Below are 21,263 nucleotides of genomic sequence, written 5' to 3' on the forward strand. Positions count from 1 at the left end.
AGCCCCTAAGGGTAGAACAAGAAGCAATGGGTGGAAACTAAACAAGGTGAAAAGTAACTTAGAACTAAGTCGAAATTTCCTGACAATTAGAACAATTAATCCTTGGAACAGCAGTTGGGAATGCCCCAAGACTGGGAGTTTTTAAGAAGATGTTGGATAACCAGTAGTGTAGGGTTTCCTGCCTAAGCAGGAGGTTGGACTAGAAGACCTCCAAGGTCCCTTCCAAGTCTTGTTACTGTTGCTGCTGCTGCTGCTTCTGTTGTTATTGTTGTTGTTGTTGTTATTATTGTTATTGTTGTTGTTATGGGACTGCGTTTTAGACAGGAGAAAGATGGTGCCATATCCCTCTGCCTCTGCTGAAGGAGGGCTGTCCAGTTTTCACCTCTTCGGTCTCTTTGACCCCTCTTTCAAACCAGCGGTGCTCTCTGTGCAAAATGTGAACCGATGGCTGGATCTTGTCCTGGCGGGTTTGTGCCTTTGCGAAGCGGGAATGGCTCTCGAGGCCGATGGAAGAAGGAAGTGCAGAACGGTCCATTCAGAATAAAACAAACGGAGAGGCGGTTTCCGAATCTTAATCAAAGTGCAAATGCTCAGACGAGAGACCCGCCTAACCCGACGTCACGAAACGCGCTCCGGCCGTTTCTCCGGCCTCCCTCGTGACTCGGAAGGGGCGGCGCTGGGTGGCCGTTTGAACGCAGGCGGGAGGCTCTCGGGCAGACCCGGCTGTCTCCTCTGGGCTCCCGGTAGGTCCGAAGCGGAGCCCGCGACGGCACCGTCTTCCCGGGGATGAGCGCCGCCGCTACGGGCCCTCCCGGGCACAGCCGCAGCTCTTCGCCGGAGCGGAGGAGGACAGACGAGCTGCTCCGGACCGAAGAGCGATACCTGGAGCAGCTCGAAGGGGTTGCGACGGTGAGCAGCAGCAGCAGCAGGAGGCGCGCGCCTCTCGCCTGCCTCGCCCCGGGTGGGGACGCGGTCGGGCTCCAGTGGCGGGGCGCGCGTGACGCGGGGAAGGAGGCGGCAGCCGGAGGGAGACTTTCCCGGCAGCTGCTCAGCCTGCCTCTTCGGGGGGAAAGAAAGCAGGGGACCCCTTTCCCCAAGGGGCGAGTCCACGGATACTTGTTTTTAATCTTTGTTAACACTGCAAGCTATTCAGACGCCCTGGGAATGGATCCCCTAAAAGCTACACCGATATATACCTGCATTCCCCCCCAATGTACGGCTACCTCCCCTTAGGTAAGGCGGCTGAAAACAGCGCTAAAACGAAACAGCCCTGCCTTCAGAGGGGAGGGGGGAGGACGGAGCAATGCGGAAGGAAGGCTGCCCAGATGCTGCTCACTTGAACAATGTCCACTGGGGGGAGAAAACAAGAGACATTTGCTTGCATGTACATGTGCTTTTATTTATTTATTTATTTATTTATTGGATTTGTATGCCGCCCCTCTCCAGAGACTTTATGTTTGTGTGTACACTGGTTATATTACCTTGTTTGTATGTAAACTGAGAGCTTATGCACTGGAGACAAATTCCTTACGTGTCAGTCACATTGGCCAATAAAGTAGAAACATAGAAGATTGAAGGCAGAAAAAGACCTTGTGGTCCATCTCGTCTGCCCTTATACTATTTCCTGTATTTTATCTTAGGATGGATATACGTTTATCCCAGGCATGTTTCAATTCAGTTACTGTGGATTTACCAACCACATCTGCTGGGAGTTTGTTCCAAGGATCTACTACTCTTTCAGTAAAATAATACTTTCTCATGTTGCCTTTGATCTTTCCCCCAACTAACCTTGTTCTTGGGTTCATTTTCCTATTAAAAACACTTCCCTCCTGAAACTTATTTAACCCTTTTACATATTTAAATGTTTCGATCATGTCCCCCCTTTCCCTTCTGTCCTGCAGACTATACAGATTGAATTCATTATTAATAATAATAATTAATAATTTATTAGATTTGTATGTCGCCCCTCTCCGAAGACTCGGGGCGGCTCACAACAAGCGATAAAACAATATTGTACAGGCACAAATCTAATATTAAGAAAAAACTAAAAACCCTATCAATTTAAAAACCAAACAGCACATACATACCAAACATAAATTATAATAAGCCTGGGGGAAAGGTGTCTCAAATCCCCCATGCCTGGCGGTATAGATGGGTCTTAAGTAGTTTACGGAAGACAAGGAGGGTGGGAGCAGTTCTAATCTCCGGGGGGAGTTGATTCCAGAGGGCCGGGGCCACCACAGAGAAGGCTCTTCCCCAGGGGCCCGCCAGACGACATTGTTTAGTCGACGGGACCCGGAGAAGCCAACTCTGTGGGACCTTATCGGCTGCTGGGATTCGTGCGGTAGTAGGCGGTTCTGGAGGTATTCTGGTCCAATGCCATGTAGGGCTTTAAAGGTCATGACCAACACTTTCAATTGTGACCGGAAACTGATCGGCAGCCAATGCAGGCCACGGAGTGTTGTAGAAACGTGGGCGAATCTGGGAAGCCCCACGATGGCTCTCGCGGCTGCGTTCTGCACGATCTGAATTTTCCGAACACTTTTCAGAGGTAGCCCCATGTAGAGAGCGTTGCAGTAATCGAACCTCGAGGTGATGAGGGCATGAGTGACTGTGAGCAATGACTCCCTGTCCAAATAGGGCCGCAACTGGTGCACCAGGCGAACCTGGGCAAACGCCCTCCTCGCCACAGCCGAAAGATGATGTTCCAATGTCAGCTGTGGGTCGAGGAGGACGCCCAAGTTGCGCACCCTCTCTGAGGGGGTCAGTAGTTCCCCCCCCCCAGGATAATGGATGGACAGATGGAATTGTCCTTGGGAGGCAACACCCACACCCACTCCGTCTTGTCTGGATGGAGTTTGAGTTTGTTGACACCCATCCAGTCCCCAACAGCCTCCAGGCACCGGCACATCACTTCCACTGCTTCGCTGAATGGACATGGGGTGGAGATGTACAACTGGGTATCATCCGCATATTGATGATACCTCACCCCATGCCCTTGGATGATCTCACCCAGCGGTTTCATGTAGATATTAAATAGCAGGGGGGAGAGGACCGACCCCTGAGGTACCCCACAAGGGAGAAACCTAGAGGTCGACCTCTGACCCCCCACTAACACCGACTGCGACCGACCGGAGAGGTAGGAGGAGAACCACTGGAGAACAGTGCCTCCCACTCCCAACCCCTCCAGTCGGCGCAGAAGGATACCATGGTCGATGGTATCGAAAGTCTTTCCTGACACATTTTATGCTTAAGACCTTCCACAATTTCTGTAGCTCATCTTTGCACCTGTTCAATTTTATCAATATCTTTTTGTAGGTGAGGTCTCCAGAACTGAACACAATATTCCAAATGTGGTCCCACCAGCGCTTAATACAGTGGGATCACAATCTCCCTCTTCCTGCTTGTTATACCTCTAGCTGTGCAGCCAAGCATTCAACTTGCTTTCTCTACTGCCTGACCGCACTGTTCACCCATTTGGAGACTGTCAGAGATCACGACCCCTAAATCCTTCTCTTCTGAAATTTTTGCTAACACTGAACTGCCAATACAATACTCAGATTAAGGATTCCTTTTCCCCAAGTGCATTATTTTACATTTGGAAACATTGAACTGCATTTTCCATATTACAGACCCCTCCAGGAATATCAACCCTATTGCACAATTTAGAGTCATCAGCAAATAGGCAAACCTTCCCTACCAAACCTTCCCCTATGTCAACATATTAAAAAGAATAGGACCCAAAACAGACCCTTGCGGCACACCGCTTGTAACCAGGCTCTGCTCAGAATACTTGCCATTAACAACAACCCTCTGATGTCTACTCTTCTTTCTACGGAAAGTCTTCTGCTCTCTAGTCTAGTTTAGTCTATTGTCTATTATTTCTAAGTTTAAAATCTTCTTTGCTAAGATATGGCTTGGATTTGAGTTTCTTCCACAATTTCACACCATCAGGCTTCCTTCTTTTAGATCTTTTACATATTTTTATTTTCCCTTAGTTTCACAGACAAGCATAACTGTTTTGATTTCTTTTTATTTGGTAATTCATGACCATTTATTCATCATGTTCTGAGTTACAGCCTTCTCTCATCATCACCAACAGGCCCATGGATTTGACTTGTACTGCCCATTGTGGCTTTGGTCAGTTGAGGCATGCCACATCCATCCTTCTAAAGAGATTCCTGGTTAGCTTAGCACATTTCGTCTGGCAGGTAACAACAGAAGCAAAGCCCAGTTTCAGCTCCAACTTGGTCAAGTAATTTTATATAGGACAGGCCCTCTGAAGTTTACCTTGCAAGAGGCATATAGTTTGTTGCATCAACAATAAAGTAGGTGCACTGAGTAAACAATTTTGACTTAAAAGCAGAGCCAAACTTGAGATACCCGACAAACCAGATTTTCTCCATGCTGCAGGAAGAGTGAAAATGGGAACGTTGTATAACGGTGTTCTGTCCCTTTTCAGTACTTCGTGGTCGCCCTGAAGGCCAAGGGGATCTTGACGCCAGAGACCCACAAAATCCTCTTCGGACCCTGGGAGTCCATCTGCTCCACCAGCCGGTAAGGTCAGCCTTGTGGACATTGTGGCCACAGGGTGGGGGGAGGGGGGGAGGGAGTGGGCAATGCACTCTCCTTGGACTTCACCCATCCCTCTATGTGTGTTCACAGGCAACGCCTTATTGTTGAATCAGCTCCTGTACAAAGTAGGCTCCATCGTAGGATTGTCTAGATGTTGCTGTGTGTAGGATACGGTTTGAAAAACTAAAGGTGCCTGCAAGAAAGTTGGATAAAATGCACTAAAAATTTTGATTACACTATATGGGAAAAGAATGTGTTTGAAAATATTGAAATTTACATTATGTTGTAATGTTAGGAAAATTTTTATAAATGGTGTACTGTTAGTGTAAGTCACCAAAGAAATTGCCTAAAATGTGTAAAGGTACTTCACATTTATATTGAAAATGTGTGAATAACTCACATTTCAGCATTTTGTGTGCCAATAGATAAACCAATTCAGTCACAGAATTTATCTATTGATCTATTCATTTAGTCATTTTATCAAAGAAGGTAATACAATTTGTCTGGCATGGTCTGTCTTTAGCAAACCTTTGCTGACTTCCAGTAATCACCTTGGTCATTTACTAGATGCTTCCAGTATTGTCCCAGGTGTTGCTGTCTAATGTTGTGTTGCTGGTGGAAGGATTGAAACATAGACGAAGCTCCTTGCAGGGTGAAAAAAGCCAAAGGCTGCGTAGAGGGGCGGCATACAAATCTAATTATTAATAATAATAATAAAAATAAAAATAAAAATAATTATTAGTAGAAAAGGCCATGAAGCCCAAAGAGCCAAAAGCAGCAACTTGTCCTAAACTGATCCTAACACTTTCAGCTAATACACCTACACAGCTCTACATGATGCTGTAATTCATAAGCACATGCCAACATCATGGACAACGCTGCCGGTGTATGATGGGAGTTTGCAGGAAACCTGTGAGAAGGCTAGGTAAAAGAATGTGCTTACTGGTGCCAGCTAGGGCTCCCATCTCTTCCCATGGCCTCATGCAATACTGTCTGTTCCTGAGAACATGAACTTTCCAGGCCTACCCAGAAGCCTGTAACTGCAAAGCCTGAGCAAAACGCTTATACTAGCAGCACAATGTGAACTAAGCATCCCATGTGGGGTTTCCAGCATATGTGGGCATGCCCATCAATATGACCTTTGACTTACACAAGGAATACTACAGGCACGTCCTTAAAAAAGAAATTCCCGCAAGACCGACTGAGCAGGTGTTGGACCTCGGAGCAGTTCCTGCTCCTCTTTGTGCTGTACCCTTTCTCCGTACAGAGGCTGCTGGGCAGCTGGTTGGGGTTGAAGGTGAGTGCGGAAAGGCCCCGGGCGTTTCCTTCACGGCTCCCCCTCTTTGCCTGCAGGACGCTGCTTTTCCACCTGGCCAGAGGCCATTTTGCATTAGGACTTGAGAGCTTTGGCCACCAGCTGGTGTTCTACGTCCATCACGCGGAGAATCTGGAAGCAGCCCAGAACCTCCTGAAGGTATGACCTCTGCAGGTGACCCCGCAGGTCAGGAGCGCCTTATGCACAGCCTTCATCCCCCCACCCCCCCTCTTTGCCCCTCCCTCATTTTACCCTTCCAGTTATCTGTTCTTGGCTTCTTCTTTTGGCCACGATCCTGGCCTGGAGAGGAGGCCGGGCAGCCACCCTGACCTGCTTCTCCCTTTACTCTGCAGAAACTGGTGAAGAAGAACAAAGCTTTTTCCCGCTTCAAGAAGCTCCAGGAATCCCGGCCAGAGCTTCAAGGCTGCCGGCTGGAAGAGCTGCTGCCGCTGCCCCTGCAAAGGCTCCACCGGTAAGTGGCAGAAGAGCCGAGTCTCCCTTCTCTGGCTGGGAAGCCGGCCCTCACCTGCCGCTCCCCACCTGAGCCTCCGAGAGAGGCTGCCAGGAGACCCTTGCCTCGCTGCTGGCTTTGCACGGCCGGTCGGTCGGGGTGAGATGGGGCATGTGGGGGTGGGTGCAGGCTGGGGTCTCTGATGTGCAGCTGACAGGGAGGTGCTTACCTCTCCGCCTCTAATATCTGTCTGGCAGGTACAGGGACCTCCTGCAAGATTTGGAGGCGCACACTCCCCCAGAGAGCTCTGGATTTGACCAACTCCAAGGTAGGACCCTAACTAAGCCCAGTTATTATTTATTGTTTATTGATTCAATTTTTATGCCGCCCTTCTCCTTAGACTCAGGGCAGCTTACCACACGTTAGCAACGGCACTTTTTAAAAATAGAGCCAGCATCATATTGCCCCCCCCCCAATCCAGGTCTTCATTTGACCCCCCTCGGTAGGATGGAAGGTCGAGTCAACCTGGAGCCGGTGGTGAGATTTGAACTGCTGACCTGCAGATCTAGCCGTCAGCTTCAGTGGCCCGCAGTACAGCACTCTACCTGCTGCGCCACCCGGACTCATAGCCGCAGAGGCCCCTGATTCTTGCCTGAAATAATTTTGGAGGGGTGGGCTTTCTTCCCAGTGGCCCAGGCTGGAGAACGGGCCACGTTGCTGGTGGGTGACACGCTGTCACTTGCAGGGTCCCTGCGGTCTGTCTTGGAGGTCCTGCGCCGAGTGGAGGAAATCTCTCGTGTCCGTGAGAATCTGCGGAGGATGAGGCAGGTTCAGAAACAGCTCAAGGGACAGAAGACCCAAGTCCTGGCTCCAGGTGAGGCCTCCGTCACGTCCTCGTGCTAGACCCTCGTGAGGAGGCTGCAACTGAATGCAGGTCAGACGTAAAATAAAACCGGCAATTAATGCTATCGTACAAGGACCAGGCTAGGAACCGGGAGGCCGTGAATTCTAGTCCTGCTCTCGGTTGACGTGGCAGTCGCAGTATTACCTGCCAAACGTAGGTGGAGCCTGGGGAAACCCAACGAGGGCAAAGTGCCCCTCCGGGTCAGTGGATCCTTTTGGTAGTAACAAGGTGATGGCCTGGACTTTCAGGGGGTCTCGGACTCACGGAGGGTCCTTCCTACAGCCCCTCACAGCTGCTTCTTCCAGGGGGCACGGAGTGCTGTCAGCTTCCCACGAAAGGGAGGGCACTTTTTGAAACTTGCACTTTCATGCTCTCTAACAGAGGAGGAGGAGGAGGGAAGGGGGTGTTTCCTCTTGCAAATCTATTGTAAACTCATTTCCAAAATGCATCTTCAGATTCATGGAGGAAAATGGAGTCTAAAATCCCTTTTTTATTTATTAGATTTAGATTTGTATGCCGCCCCTCTCCGTAGACTCTTGATGTGTTAGCAACCCAAATGCTGTCTCTCTCGTTGTGTTTTTGGAAATCAAAAGCCGAGTTTTGGACTCATGCGCCAGTGGCTTGGCTCAGCGGTCAGTGTGGTTAATCCCGCTGTGTTTCCCAGAGAAACCACTCCTGCCGTCACCGAGGGTCCGCAAGGGATTTCGGAGCCTCTGTCATAGGTCCCTGGTATCTGTCCTTTCTCCATGCAGGGCGCCGGTATCTCCAGGAAGGTTGGCTGGTGGAGGTCTCCTCCAAGGGGAAGGGGATGCAGCGCAGGAGGTGCTTCCTTTTCTCCGATGTCCTGCTGCTGACCAAGCCTTGCCACCCGCTCCACCCCTGGAATTCACACAAGTTTGCTTGCCAGGCTGTCTACCCCCTGCGTCACTGCGTGGTGGAGAAGGTCTTCGGTCACACCCAGAGCCAAGGGGGGCTGCTCAGTGTAAGTGCTCTCCCCCCACTCCCAGCTGCTGCCACGGGGCTGGCCCCTCCCACCCAAAGCCCACGGTGGATCTATGGGGGAGGGTAATGTGGGAGGCCCAGCTGGTGGCAAGGACGGGCGACAGGCATTGATGGCTCGATAGCCGGGGACTTTGGGACGGGTGAACTGGGAACGTCCAACCCCGAAGGACTTCTTTTGGGATACACAGCCATCCCCTGTCCTTCTTTCTCTCTCTTCAGCTCTCTTTCCCACACGAAAAGTTACTGCTGATGTCTTGCGATCAGGAGGACTTTGCCCAATGGCACCAGAATCTGGTGGGGGCTATCAGGTAGGCTGCCCCCCTCCTGAATAACATTTGCAGAATCATTTATTGCAACCCCAGCAAGGGTTCCTTAGGGTGAGGCAGCGACCGCACTGTAAGTATCACAGTGTATGTGAGCCCGACCCAATTTCTGCCCAAAATGACCTTTGGCTCATCAGACCCAGGGGCAGAGCTTAGGTTCGAGAGAAGGCATTGCACGGCATCCCATTCCGTTTGCAGTATAATACGGGACCGTCTTCTTCCTCATACATGAGGCAGGGCCTAGGGGAAGAGCCTTCTCTGTGGCGGCCCCGGCCCTCTGGAATCAACTCCCCCCCCTCCGGAGATCCGAAATGCCCCCACTCTCCCTGCCTTCTGTAAAGTTTTGAAGATCCATCTTTGCCAGCAGGCCTGGGGCCAATTTTACTACCTTGCCCGGCCCAATGAACAGATGCCTGATGCCTGAATCCCTTTTAGCTATGGGAAATTTTAGTTTAATTTTATATAGATTTCTATCATGTGTATATTAATTATTATTATTATTTGTTTTATTTATCACTTATTGGATTTATATGCCGCCCCTGTCTGAGGGGCCGCCCTGAGTCTCAGGAGAAGGGCGGCATAGAAATTAATTAATTAATAAATATTTATTGCTGGTTTTGCCAGACAATCAGTGGAGAGGCTGGCAGGACTGACGGAGGACTCCCTCTGGCCCCTGGCCGGAGAAGGTCCACCAGCGAAGCCGAGGCCTCGCACACTCTCCCCACCCGCCTCTCTTGCTCCCTCCTTGGGGCTTCCCCCTTCCTGCTCAGCCCCTCACCCACTTGAGTGTGGAAGCTGGTGGGAAGTTGCTTCACTAACAACCAGGACGTTGATTTAATAGTTGCAGTGGTGACTGCCTAGATCGGTGATGGTGAACCTATGGCAGGGGTGCCACATGTGGCACGCGGAGCCATATCTGCTGGCACGCGAACCGTTGCCCCAGCTCAGCTCCAAGATGCACGTGTGTGCTGGTCAGCAGATTTTTGGCTCGCAGAGATGCTCGGGGGGGGTGTTTTTGGCTTCCAGAGAGCCTCCCGGGGGATGGGGGGGCGTTTTTACCTTCCCCCGGCTGCAGGGAAGCCTTTGGAGCCTGGGGAGGGTGAAACACAAACCTACTGGGCTCACCAAAAGTTGGGAAACAGGCCATTTCGGGCCTCCAGAGGGCTTCCAGGGGGTGTGGGGAACCTTTTTTGCCCTCCCCAGGGATTGGACGATGGATGTGGGCACTTGCACATGCACGATAGCGCACAGCCACACTTTTTTGGCACCCAAGGAAAAAAACATTCACCATCACTGGCCTCGATTGTCATTGCAAAGTAGGTGCACTTTGTGACTTCATTCGCTTAGTGATGGGAATTGTGGCCTCAAATAGACTGTAAGTATGGTAAGGTTTTTTCCTCTCTCTCCTTACAGAGAGCTGCCAGTCTGTGGCAGAAGGCCGAGTGAGCCAGTTGGACTCTGCAGGGAATAGCCTGTGCTCCCTGGTTCAGTTGTTTGGCAATCCACCAGCCTGCAGACATTGGTGCTGCCCTCCTTTGGACGTCTGACCCTAACACAGCTCTGCACTCGGTCTGGTTCCCGGTTCCTTCCCTCCAGAGAAACAGGATGCTAGGAACGGCCCTTCCGCTGCGTCCAGAAGCACCCGTCCCTTATTGAGCCTGGAGGCAGCTGTGCAACGCAAGAGGCTAAGGGTCCTGGGATGGAAACATGTATTTTCTGTTAATGGCTATGGACGCTGATGGCTTCTCCTTGTGAACTCTATTCCAAGGTTAGTTTTGCCTGCCAAGACAGGAAAAACAAACTGCTGCTTTAAGCGTTTTCAAATTGTATGGAGAACTCCATAGCCAGAACTCCAAATGTAGGCAAAGTTTGGTATTGCTGTAATCCTATTCTCAACAGATATTAATAACAGATTACTTTTGAATCTTTGTTGCTAACAGTGGAATGTGGAGATCTTCCAGATCCTCAAATTTCAGATAATAGGTTCAGGTTTTTTAGGGAAGGAAGGGGCAGTTTATGGTGGCTTTCTAACAATATTACAATTTATAAAACAATTTCTAGCAAAACAATTTCTACAGTAAGATTGCCAATTTCATCTAAAATGAGTAGATACAATAAGCAAATCATGTAACACTTATTTTCAAATGTGTCTTGTTTTCCAATGCATGAACGTAAAATCCATGTGACCCCCTGCCCGATAGGTTGGTACTGTTTAGGAGAACTGAAGAAAGCATATTTTTATGACTGTCAAAGGAATAAAAATTTTCTGTTTATATAGCAATAGCATTTGGACTTACAGTATATACCGCTTCACAGTGCTTTACAACCCTCTCTAAGCGGTTTACAGAGAGTACGCATATTGCCCCCAATCACCTGGGTCCTCATTTTATCTCCCTTGGAAGGACGGAAGTCTGAGTCAACCTTGAGCCTACTGAGATTCGATCTGCCAAACTGCTGGCAACTGGTGATCAGCAGAAGTAGTTTGCAGTACTGCACTCTAACCAGGTTCTTTCTTTATTTCTATTCTAAAATGTTGCAGTGTGGAAAATTATGCTTTCCTAAATGGATACTCACTTTAAGAAAATGTTCAGAGATGACTTAAAAGACAGTCTAGTAACATACAGGTGAAACGCAATATACGAGGGAGACTCATTACACGCAAGGCAAGATAGTTCAAGCTGTGATTTGTCATAATTATGTTTATGGGGAACAGCTGATGAATTCCCAAATCCTCAATTCCAGAAAATTGGAATATAACATGCAATCAATAAAACAAGGATTGTACATAGAACAATATCGGATCTCTGAAAAGTATAAGCCTATGCACCCACTACTAAGTCTGGGTCCCTTCTGCAGCAGTTGCTGCCTCAATGTAGCGTGGCATGGAAGCCATCAGCCTGTGGCACTGCCGAGGTGTTAACGGTAGAGCAGGAGGCTTCAACAGCTGCCTTGGCCCCTCTGCATTGTTTGGTCTCCTGTCTCTCGTCTTTCGCTTGACAGCGTCCCATAGATTCTCTACGGGGTTCAGGTCAGGAGAGTTTGCTGGCCAATCAAGCACAGGAATCCCACGGACATTGAGCCAGGTTTTGGTGCTTTTGGCAGTGTGGGCAGGTGCCAGGCCCAAGCTGACCTGTGGAAGGAGGCATGAAGTGCTCCAAAATCTCCTGGTAGACAGCTGCGTTGAGCCTGGACTTAATGAAGCACAGTGGACCGAAACCAGCAGAGGACACGGTCTCCAAATCAACCCAAACAGTGGAAACTTTTGCATCTCATTTGGAAACCAAGGAACCAAAAATATGGAGGAGGAATGGAGAGGCAGACACTGCAAGAGGCGCGAGGTCAACACAGCCTGTGTTGATTCGGGGAAGAATGTATTGTAAGCTGATGCACTGAAAATAGTTTAGAAAGGATACAAGAGAGCAACCTCAATAGTTCCGGGGCTTGAACAACTCCATTGGAAGGAACCCAACATGGTCTTCCTCTCTGGGCAATTGAGTAATGGTCTGAGACGAAGGGGCTTAGAAGTGTTGCCTTTGTCTTGGTCAGACCATTTTCTATTGTGGCTTGACTTCCTGGCTCCAATCCTTCCCCGCAGAGAGGCGGAACCGACTAGGTGGGTCCGTCCCAGACGCCTGGTGGACCCAGAGGGCTTTCAGAGGGCGCTTGGGTTATTCCAGAGACACTTGTCCACAGTTCAGCACAGTCTCTTGCTGAAGCCTGGAACAAGGCTGCAGAGGAGACTCTTGACCGGATTGCGCCGTTGCGACTTCCCCGCAGTACTAGACCCCTTAGAACTCCATGGTTCAACGAGGAGCTCCGGGAGTTGAAATGCCAAAAGAGACGTCTAGAGAAGCGATGGAGGAAGAGTAAGTCCGAATCCGATCGAACACTTGTAAGAGCTTTTATTAAGACTTACAAAGTGGCGCTCAAGGCAGCAAGATGCGCATATCATGCCGTCTTGATTGCATCAGCGGAATCCAGCCCGGCCGCTCTGTTTAGGGTAACATGCTCCCTTCTTAATCAGGGGGGAGTTGGGGAGCCCTTGCAGAGTAGTGCCGAGGATTTTAACACGTTTTTCGCTGATAAAATCGCTCAGATCCGAGCGGACCTCGACTCCAATTGGAAAACAGAGTTGACTGACAACGAGTCAGTCGAGGTGACTGGGGCCCGTACTTGTCTGCCTGTCTGGGAAGAGTTTGATCTGGTGACACCTGATGAAGTGGACAAGGCCACTGGAGCTGTGAGTTCCGCCACCTGTTTGCTGGATCCGTGTCCCTGTTGGCTGGTTTCGGCCAGAAGAGAGGTGACATGGAGCTGGGTTTAGGAGATTGTCAACGCTTCTTTGGGGAGGGAACCCTACAAGGAGGCACTTGTGCACCCCCTCCTCAAGAAGCCTTCCCTGGACTCAGCCATTCTCAACAACTATCGCCCAGTCTCCAACCTTCCCTTTATGGGGAAGGTTGTTGAGAAGGTGGTGGCGCTCCAGCTCCAGCGGTCCTTGGAAGAAGCCGATTATCTAGGCCCTCAACAGTCAGGATTCAGGCCCGGCTACAGCACGGAAACTGCTTTGTCTCAGAGAAATGTTAATCTAGTAAAATAGATTACCAATGTCTAAGTGTGAAGCTGGGCAGAATAACCGATTCAGTGACTTTCTCAAATGTTACTGGTTTGTGTTCAGGAGGATAAAACAACTTGTATTACAGAGTTTAATGTGTGGTTAAGGCAGTGGTGTAAAGCTGAAGGTTTTGGATATGGTAATCATGATGTTAGTAAGTGGTCTAATAGGGAGCTGTTTAAGAGGGTTGGTTTGCATCCATCATACAGATACCCAGGTGCTCGGTGAGGAGTTCAGAACTTTTTTGGACAGACATTTAAACTAGGTAAAGGGGACAGAGGTGTAACTGATGTGGATGATTTCTGTCCCCGGCCAACGAGGACAAATCAGTTTGTTGAAGTTTATGAAAAGGGAGCTATAAATGAAATAGATGTAGTTGTTGAGGATAAGGGACAAATAATGATACTAATGTTCTTCGGATAATGTGCACGAATGCTCGAAGCTTGAGCAACAAGCCGTAATATCTAGAGATAATTTGGATCTGGTTACCATAACTGAGACATGGTTTAAGGATTCTAATGAACGGGAAATATCAATACCAGGATATACACTGTATAGGAAGGATAGAATAGAGAGAAGGGGAGGTGGAGTAGCCATTTATGTCAAGGAAAGTCTAAAAGAAACACTAATTCAAAATACATGTAAAGAGCTGGAGACTCTCTGGATTTGCATGCAAAATAAAGAAGGTTCTGTCATTAGAACTGGGGTGATCTATAGGCCTCCAGGGCAATCTGAGGATTATAACAACAAGATAGTGGATGAAATTGCCCAAACGGCAATAAAGGGAGATATTGTGGTTATGGGTGATTTCAACATGCCTGACGTTGACTGGAATATCCCTAGTGTCCTTACATGCAAAAGTAAGAATATAGTAGAGGCCTTTACAGGAGTAGCTCTGGCACAGCTGGTTAGATTTAGTTTTTACGAATAGGAATTGGTTTTCAGAGGTTAAGATGGGAGAAAATTTAGGTTGCAGTGACCACCTATGTTTGTGGTTTGATGTAGAAACTGATTGTGAGCAATCCTATACTACAAAGTACTAGATTTCAGAAAAACAAATTTCAATGAAATGGGGGAATATTTAAATAATGAATTAAAGGGGAGGGATAAAATGGCAGGAACGAGCACCCAGTGGACTATATTAAAAGGGCCATGTTAAAAGCCACTGAACTGTATGTAATTACTAAAGGTAAAGGGAAGAAGAAACCACTATGGTTTAGTAATGATGTAAGGGCTATTATAGGAGGTATAAAGAGTCTGGAAGAACAGCTGGCAAAGAGATGTATAAAATGAGACAGGAGGCAAAACAGATAATATATGCTACTAAAACCTCAAAAGATGAAATTGCCAAATCTGTAAAGAAGGGGGACAAAACCTTCTTCAGATATATTAGTATATTTTTATTTATTTATTTGAGTTGAAAGGGACCTTACAGGTCATCAAGTCCAACCCCCTGCTCAAGCAGGAAACCCTACACCTCCCCAGCCAGATGGCAGTCCAGTCTCCTCTTGAAAACATCCAGAGTTGGGACATTGACAACCTCTATAGGAAGGTTGGGAATAGGAAGAAGAAAAACTGCAGCATCACAAAGCTTAGTACTGGGGATACTTAGTACTGTACAGTTCTGGAGACGTCACCTACAAAAAGATATTGATAAAAATGAACGGGTCCAAAGACGGAGGACAAAAATGGCAGAAGGTCTTAAGCATAAAACCTATCAGGAAAGACTTCATGAACTCAATCTATGGAGGACAGAAGGGAAAGGGAGGACATGATCGAAACATTTAAATATGCTAAATGGTTAAATGAGGTTCAGGAGGGAAGTGTTTTTAATAGGAACGTTAACCCAAGAATGAGGGGGCACCATCTGAGGTTAGTTGGGGGAAAGATCAGAAGCAACGTGAGAAAATATTATTTTACTGAAAGAGTAGCAAACGCTTGTAACAAACTTCCAGCAGGCGTGATTGATCAATCCACAGTCACTGAATGTAAACATGCCTGGGATAAACATATATCCATCCTAAGAAAAAATACAGGAAATAGTATAAGGGCAGACTAGATGGACCATGAGGTCTTTTTCTGCCATCAATCTTCTGTTTCTATCTTTTTGTAGGTGAGGTCTCAATATTCCAAATGGGGTTTCACCAGCGCTCTATACAGCTTGTTATACCTCTAGCTATGCAGCCAAGCATTCTACTCGCTTTCCTTACCACCTGACCGCACTGTTTACCCATTTTGAGCATGTCAGAAATCACAATCCCTAAACCCTTCTCTTCTGAAGTTTTTGCTAACACAGAACTGCCAATGCAATACTCAGATTGAGGAGTATTTTCCCCAAGTGCATTATTTGACATTTGGAAACATTAAACTGCAGTTTCCATTGGTTTGACCACTTATCTAGTAAAGCTAAATCATTTGCCATATTTCAGACGCCTCCAGGAATATCAACCCTATTGCACTTTAGAGTCATGGGCAAATAGGCAAACCTTCCCTACCAAACCTTCCCCATGTCACTCATAAGCATATTAAAAAGAATAGGACCTAGAACAGATCCTTGTGGCACACCGCTTGTAACTAGCTCAGAATAGTTGACATTAACAACCCTCTGATATCTACGTTCAATGAAGTTGAAAGTCAATGAAAAAACAAGTTTCACTTCACAACCATTAAATATTTACCAACTGCAGCCATTCACTTAACACCTATAGCAAGAAAAGTCAAAGTGGGGCAAAACTCACTTAACAAATGTTTCACAACATAAATGTTGGGATCAATTACGGTTGTAAGTTAAGGACTACCTGTTTTGAATTTTTTACCTGAAGGGCGGAAATAGAGGGAGTTTGACAGGGGGATGGAAATGGAAATTTAAATCTCTAAAACCATGGAGTTTTAAAATACTCGTGGATTAAAATTGGATGTGATAGTTTGCACGACTTACCGTATTTTCTGGGCTGTAAAATGCACTGTGTATAAGACACACCAAGATTTCAAAGTAAGAAAAAAAAGGGGGGGGGTTGTCCTCCCAGGCCCACTCTGCAGGCCTCTCAAACCCTCTGTGCACCCCATTTTTCACAAAAACGGACCCATTTTTCTGAGAAACAAAGCATGCAGAGAATTTGGGAAGAAGGCCTGAGTGTTTTCGCCTTCCCCAACCCGCCAGGACCACTCTGCAGGCCTCCCAAATCCTATTTTTCACAAAAACGAGACTTGGGAGTGGGACTTTGGGAGCCCCAAAATGGCTGTATTCGATGTATAGGACACACTGACATTTCCACCCTCTTTTAAGAGGGGAAAAGATGCGTCTTATGCTCTTAAAAATATGGTAGGTTTCTATTTCTGGTAATTCTTACTGGGATTTTGCTGGCTAATAGGGAAATTTAGAAGTGGATTATAGGGCAACAGGGTGAAGCAGGGAGTTTCTGGAAAGGAAGAGGGGGGTTTGTTTATTTTTTCTTTCGTTTTTTCCAACAGTCCTCGGTCACACGGCTGTGCCGCGCTCCTCCCGATAGCCCTTCAGCAGCTGGTTGACCAGCGTCTTCTCGCTGTCTCGGCGGGGCAGCGGCAGCGGGGGCAGCGGGTTGCCCTTGTACTCGATCACCGCCCTCTCGGCCCGGTCCAGGTTGTCGTTCTTGGGCACACGCACCATCCGCGTGTAGCTGCCCTGGTGGGGCGCAAAGCGGGGTGCCAGCACCTTGAAGAGCTTGTGCACCAGGTCCTTCTCCTGCAAAGGGCAACGGCGCCATCGGCATCAGTGGCAATCAGTCCATCAGGACCCCCCCAGCCTCCCCACCTCCACCACCCCCAGCTCACCGTCAGCCAGAAGTCGGCCAGGTTCATGACCAGTGGGACCCCTCTCAGCCCAGCCCCCCCACCCAGAAGTCGGCCAGGCTCATGGCCAGTGAGACCCCCCTCAGCCCAGCCCCCCCCTCCGCCCCCCCAGCCAGAAGTCGGCCAGGCTCATGGCCAGTGAGACCCCCCTCAGCCCAGCCCCCCACCTCCGCCCCCCCAGCTCACCGTCAGCCAGAAGTCGGCCAGGCTCATGGCCAGTGGGACCCCCCCAGCCCCCCCACCTCAGCCCAGCCCCCCCCCACCTCCGCCCCCCCCAGCCAGAGGTCGACCAGGCTCATGGCCAGTGGGACCCCCCCGCCCCCCCCCCCAGCTCACCGTCAGCCAGAAGTCGGCCAGCCGCATGGCCCGCGGGTCCCCATCGCCGCGCTTGGCCTGGTCGATCAGCTGCGGGGCGGAAAAGACACAGCGGGTGAGGGGGGGCAGGGGGGGAGGATTCCTCGCGGGTCGCCACGCCCCCTCCGCTTACGTGCTCGGCGTAGAAGCGCATCTCGTCGGCGCGGGCGCTGGTGGTCTCGATCCTCTCGTGGCGCACCAGGTTCGTGACCAGGTTCCGAAGCATGTCGAGGCGCGAGCGCGGCCCGAGCCCGATCCGCCGCCGGACGCGCCCGTGGGAGATGCCGAGCACCGCCGTAAGCCTCATGGCCGCCTCGAACCCGCCGGAAGTCGCCTCGCGCAGGGCAGAAAGGGCAGCTCGAGGGGCGGGGCGGGGCCGCGGTAGCCAGGCAACTGTGGGAGGGGGCGGGTCGATCGGCCTCCGAAAGGGCCCGGCCCGCCTTCTCGGCCTTCCCTGCCGCTGTGAGTGCGTCCCCTCCCGGCCAGGGCGGCGCCTCGGCCCGGGGCTTCCCTTGCTGTCCGGTCCGGAGCAGTTTCGGGACGCCGCGCTGACCCCGAACCCGCCGCTCCCCCCCCCCCCCCCCCGGGGGAACGCCTTGAACTATTTGCAACAGTGAATGCATGAAATAATCTGTTGCATGTGTTTATCAAGAAAAATAAATTAGTAAACAAGTTTTAAATGTTCAAAAGTTATGAATGTTGCCTTCAGTTTGTGTCCTTTTTGCTTCTCTTGATGTATTCAAGGAAAGGATCGTCTCTCCCAATTGTCCCACAGTCGCCTTGCAAGCATTGATGGGCTCCATTTACTTTAATACCTTTTTTCCATAGCTGCAACATCTTGATGGAAACGGTCCCCACACTCCACAATTTGATGGAAAGAAATTCAGACCAGAGTGTAGAAAATGATTTTTTAAGGACTTGCTACAACCAAGATTTTTGTAGGCCTCAATGAGTTTTTCAACCACTTACTTGTAGTGTGCTGCTTTATTATTTCCAAGAAAATTTTATGTCACTGACATTAATGGTATCCATACCGTCTTTTCCTTGCCGTGCAACAGAGAAAGAAACTCATCATAAGGTTGCAGTGACCATCTATGTTTGTGGTTTGATGTAAAAACTCACTGTGAGCAATCCTATAATGCAACCAAAGTATGGGATTTCAGAAAAACAAATTTTAATGCAATGGGGGAATATTTAGATAATGAATTAAAGGGGAGGGATAAAATGGCAGGAGCGAGCACCCAGTGGACTGCATTTAAAAAGGCCATCTTAAAAGCCACTGGACTGTATGTAAGACAAATAACTAAAGGTAAAAGGAAGAAGAAACCGCTATGGTTTAGCAATGATGTAAGGACTATAGTCAATGAAAAAAAGGCTGCCTATAGGAGGTATAAAGAGTCTGGAAGTATAGCTGATAGGGAGGTGTATAAAATGAGACAGAAGGAGGCGAAACAGATAATATATGCTGCTAAAGCCTCAAAAGAGGAAGAAATTGCCAAATCTCTAAAGAAGGGGGATAAAACCTTCTTCAGATATATTAGTGATAAGAAGAAGAAAAACTGCGGAATCACGAAGCTTAGTACCGGGGAAAATACATGCATTAATGGGAATAAGGAGATCGCTGACCATTTCAATAGCTACTTCTGTTCAGTTATCTCAAAAGACACCTTACAAAATAAAACTATAGAGGGATATAGCATTGCTTCCAACTGTACGGATTCAGCTCCAGTGATCTTAGAAGCCAATGTCTTAGAAGAACTTGAACGATTAAAGATAAATAAGGCAATGGGTCCAGATGGCATCCACCCCAGAGTTCTTAAAGAACTCAGATCTGTCATTGCTACCTCCCTGACTGATTTGTTTAACCAATCCCTGTTAACAGGAGATGTTCCTGAGGATTGGAGAATGGCCAGTGTTGTGCCTATCCACAAGAAGGGCAGTAGAGAAGAAGCTGGTAACTACAGGCCAGTTAGCTTGACATCAGTTGTCGTTAAAATGATGGAGACTCTACTGAAAAAGAGGATAAATCAGCACCTAAAAAACAATAACTTATTGGACCCAAATCAGCATGGCTTTACTGAAGGCAAATCATGTCAGACTAATCTCATTGATTTCTTTGACTATGTCACAAAGGTGTTGGATGAAGGTGGTGCCGTGGATATTGCCTACCTGGACTTCAGCAAAGCCTTTGATACGGTTCCACATAAAGAGCTGATAGATAAATTAGTGAAGATTGGACTTAATCCCTGGATAGTTCAATGGATTTGCAGCTGGCTGAAGCATAGACACCAGAGGGTTGTTGTGAATGGCGAGTATTCTGAGCAGAGTCAGGTTACAAGCGGTGTGCCACAAGGGTCTGTTCTGGGTCCTATTCTTTTTAATATGTTTGTGAGTGACATAGGGGAAGGTCTGGTAGGGAAGGTTTGCCTATTTGCCGATGACTCTAAAGGTTGATATTCCTGGAGGCGTCGGCAATATGGTAAATGATTTAGCTTTACTAGATAAATGGTCAAAGCAATGGAAACTGCAGTTTAATGTTTCCAAATGTAAAATAATGCACTTGGGGAAAAGGAATCCTCAATCTGACTATTGTATTGGCAGTTCTGTGTTAGCAAATACTTCAAAAGAAAAGGATTTAGGCGTAGTGATTTCTGACAGTCTCAAAATGGGTGAACAGTGCAGTCAGGCGGTAGGGAAAGCAAGTAGGATGCTTGGCTGCATAGCTAGAGGTATAACAAGCAGGAAGAGGGAGATTATGATCCCACTATATAGAATGTTGGTGAGACCACATTTGGAATACTGTGTTCAGTTCTGGAGACCTCACCTACAAAAAGAAATTGACAAAATTGAACGGGTCCAAAGACGGGCTACAAGAATGGTGGAAGGTCTTAAGTATAAAACGTATCAGGAAAGACTTAATGAACTCAATCTGTATAGTCTGGAGGACAGAAGGAAAAGGGGGGTCATGATCGAAACATTTAAATATATTAAAGGGTTAAATAAGGTCCAGGATGGAAGTGTTTTTAATAGGAAAGTGAACACAAGAACAAGGGGACACAATCTGAGGTTAGTTGGGGGAAAGATCAAAAGCAACATGAGAAAATATTATTTTACTGAAAGAGTAGTAGATCCTTGGAACAAACTTCCAGCAGACGTGGTAGATAAATCCACAGTAACTGAATTTAAACATGCCTGGGATAAACATATATCCATCCTAAGATAAAATACAGAAAATAGTATAAGGGCAGACTAGATGGACCATGGGGTCTTTTTCTGCCGTCAGACTTCTATGTTTCTATGTCTATCATCATTGATAAGTTCACAGAGGCATCATACAAAAATAACGATTACTGATAGGATGTCTTGGTTCTCTCCAAATCATTGTCACTGTGAAAGGCGTAGAAGGCTTTTCCCCATTCAACCATTGGACAAGTGTCAACCCAGATGAATTACAATTAAAAGTTTGTTTGTTTATTGGATTTATATGCCGCCGCTCTCTGAGGACTCGGAGCGGTTCACAATATATAAAAGAACAGTGCGATACAAATACAAATTCCATTAATATAAATCTACTAGTTAAACTAAAATCTCCATGATTAAAATCAATCACACACACTCAACAACAACAACAACATACATCTCATCTATGCCGCCAGGCTTGGGGCCAGGGAGCTAGAGTCTAATGGCCCCAAGCCTGGAGGCATAGATGAGTCTTTAGACAAGGCAAGGAGGGTGGGGGCAGTATGAATCTGGCCGGTGGGGTGATTCCGGAGGGCTAGGCCCCCCACAGAGAAGGCTCTTCCCTACCAAACACCATTGCCTAGTTGATGGGACCTGCAGGTCACTGGGATCCATGCGGCAGAAGGCGGTCCTGCTAGGGTTAGAGTTAGGTGGTC

General features: G+C 48.1%; 2 protein-coding genes across 2 annotated transcripts; one reads left to right on the top strand and one right to left on the bottom strand.

Moving 5' to 3' along the window:
• Window positions 1-605: 605 nt before the first annotated feature.
• ARHGEF39 (Rho guanine nucleotide exchange factor 39) lies at window positions 606-10,851 on the top strand. The gene is made up of 9 exons (XM_070743725.1): window positions 606-909; window positions 4,463-4,557; window positions 5,929-6,049; window positions 6,244-6,362; window positions 6,599-6,669; window positions 7,087-7,215; window positions 7,998-8,227; window positions 8,467-8,555; window positions 9,984-10,851. The coding sequence occupies exons 1-9, from the start codon at window positions 787-789 to the stop codon at window positions 10,039-10,041; spliced, it is 1,035 nt and encodes a 344-aa protein (XP_070599826.1). The 5' UTR covers window positions 606-786; the 3' UTR covers window positions 10,042-10,851.
• A 5,750-nt stretch (window positions 10,852-16,601) lies between these two features.
• Window positions 16,602-17,723, bottom strand: MRPL17 (mitochondrial ribosomal protein L17). Its single transcript, XM_070743726.1, has 3 exons — window positions 17,501-17,723; window positions 17,350-17,418; window positions 16,602-16,906 (listed from the first exon to the last, which is right to left on the bottom strand). The coding sequence occupies exons 1-3, from the start codon at window positions 17,672-17,674 to the stop codon at window positions 16,664-16,666; spliced, it is 486 nt and encodes a 161-aa protein (XP_070599827.1). The 5' UTR covers window positions 17,675-17,723; the 3' UTR covers window positions 16,602-16,663.
• Window positions 17,724-21,263: the final 3,540 nt, after the last annotated feature.

This window comes from Erythrolamprus reginae, chromosome 2, assembly GCF_031021105.1.
Source record: "Erythrolamprus reginae isolate rEryReg1 chromosome 2, rEryReg1.hap1, whole genome shotgun sequence".
Taxonomy (NCBI): domain Eukaryota; kingdom Metazoa; phylum Chordata; class Lepidosauria; order Squamata; family Dipsadidae; genus Erythrolamprus; species Erythrolamprus reginae.

What these genes read in the sequence shown, in the direction of transcription:
- MRPL17 (XM_070743726.1), bottom strand. Translation starts at nt 17,674, where the DNA reads ATGAGGCTTACGGCGGTGCTCGGCATCTCCCACGGGCGCGTCCGGCGG. An exon ending in TGCGCTTCTACGCCGAGCAC is followed by an intron (nt 17,419 to 17,500) that starts GTAAGCGGAGGG and finishes TCCGCCCCGCAG; the next exon opens with CTGATCGACCAGGCCAAGCG. An exon ending in TGGCCGACTTCTGGCTGACG is followed by an intron (nt 16,907 to 17,349) that starts GTGAGCTGGGGG and finishes TGCCCTTTGCAG; the next exon opens with GAGAAGGACCTGGTGCACAA.
- ARHGEF39 (XM_070743725.1), top strand. Translation starts at nt 787, where the DNA reads ATGAGCGCCGCCGCTACGGGCCCTCCCGGGCACAGCCGCAGCTCTTCG. An exon ending in GCCAAGGGGGGCTGCTCAGT is followed by an intron (nt 8,228 to 8,466) that starts GTAAGTGCTCTC and finishes CTCTCTCTTCAG; the next exon opens with CTCTCTTTCCCACACGAAAA. An exon ending in AATCTGGTGGGGGCTATCAG is followed by an intron (nt 8,556 to 9,983) that starts GTAGGCTGCCCC and finishes CTCTCCTTACAG; the next exon opens with AGAGCTGCCAGTCTGTGGCA.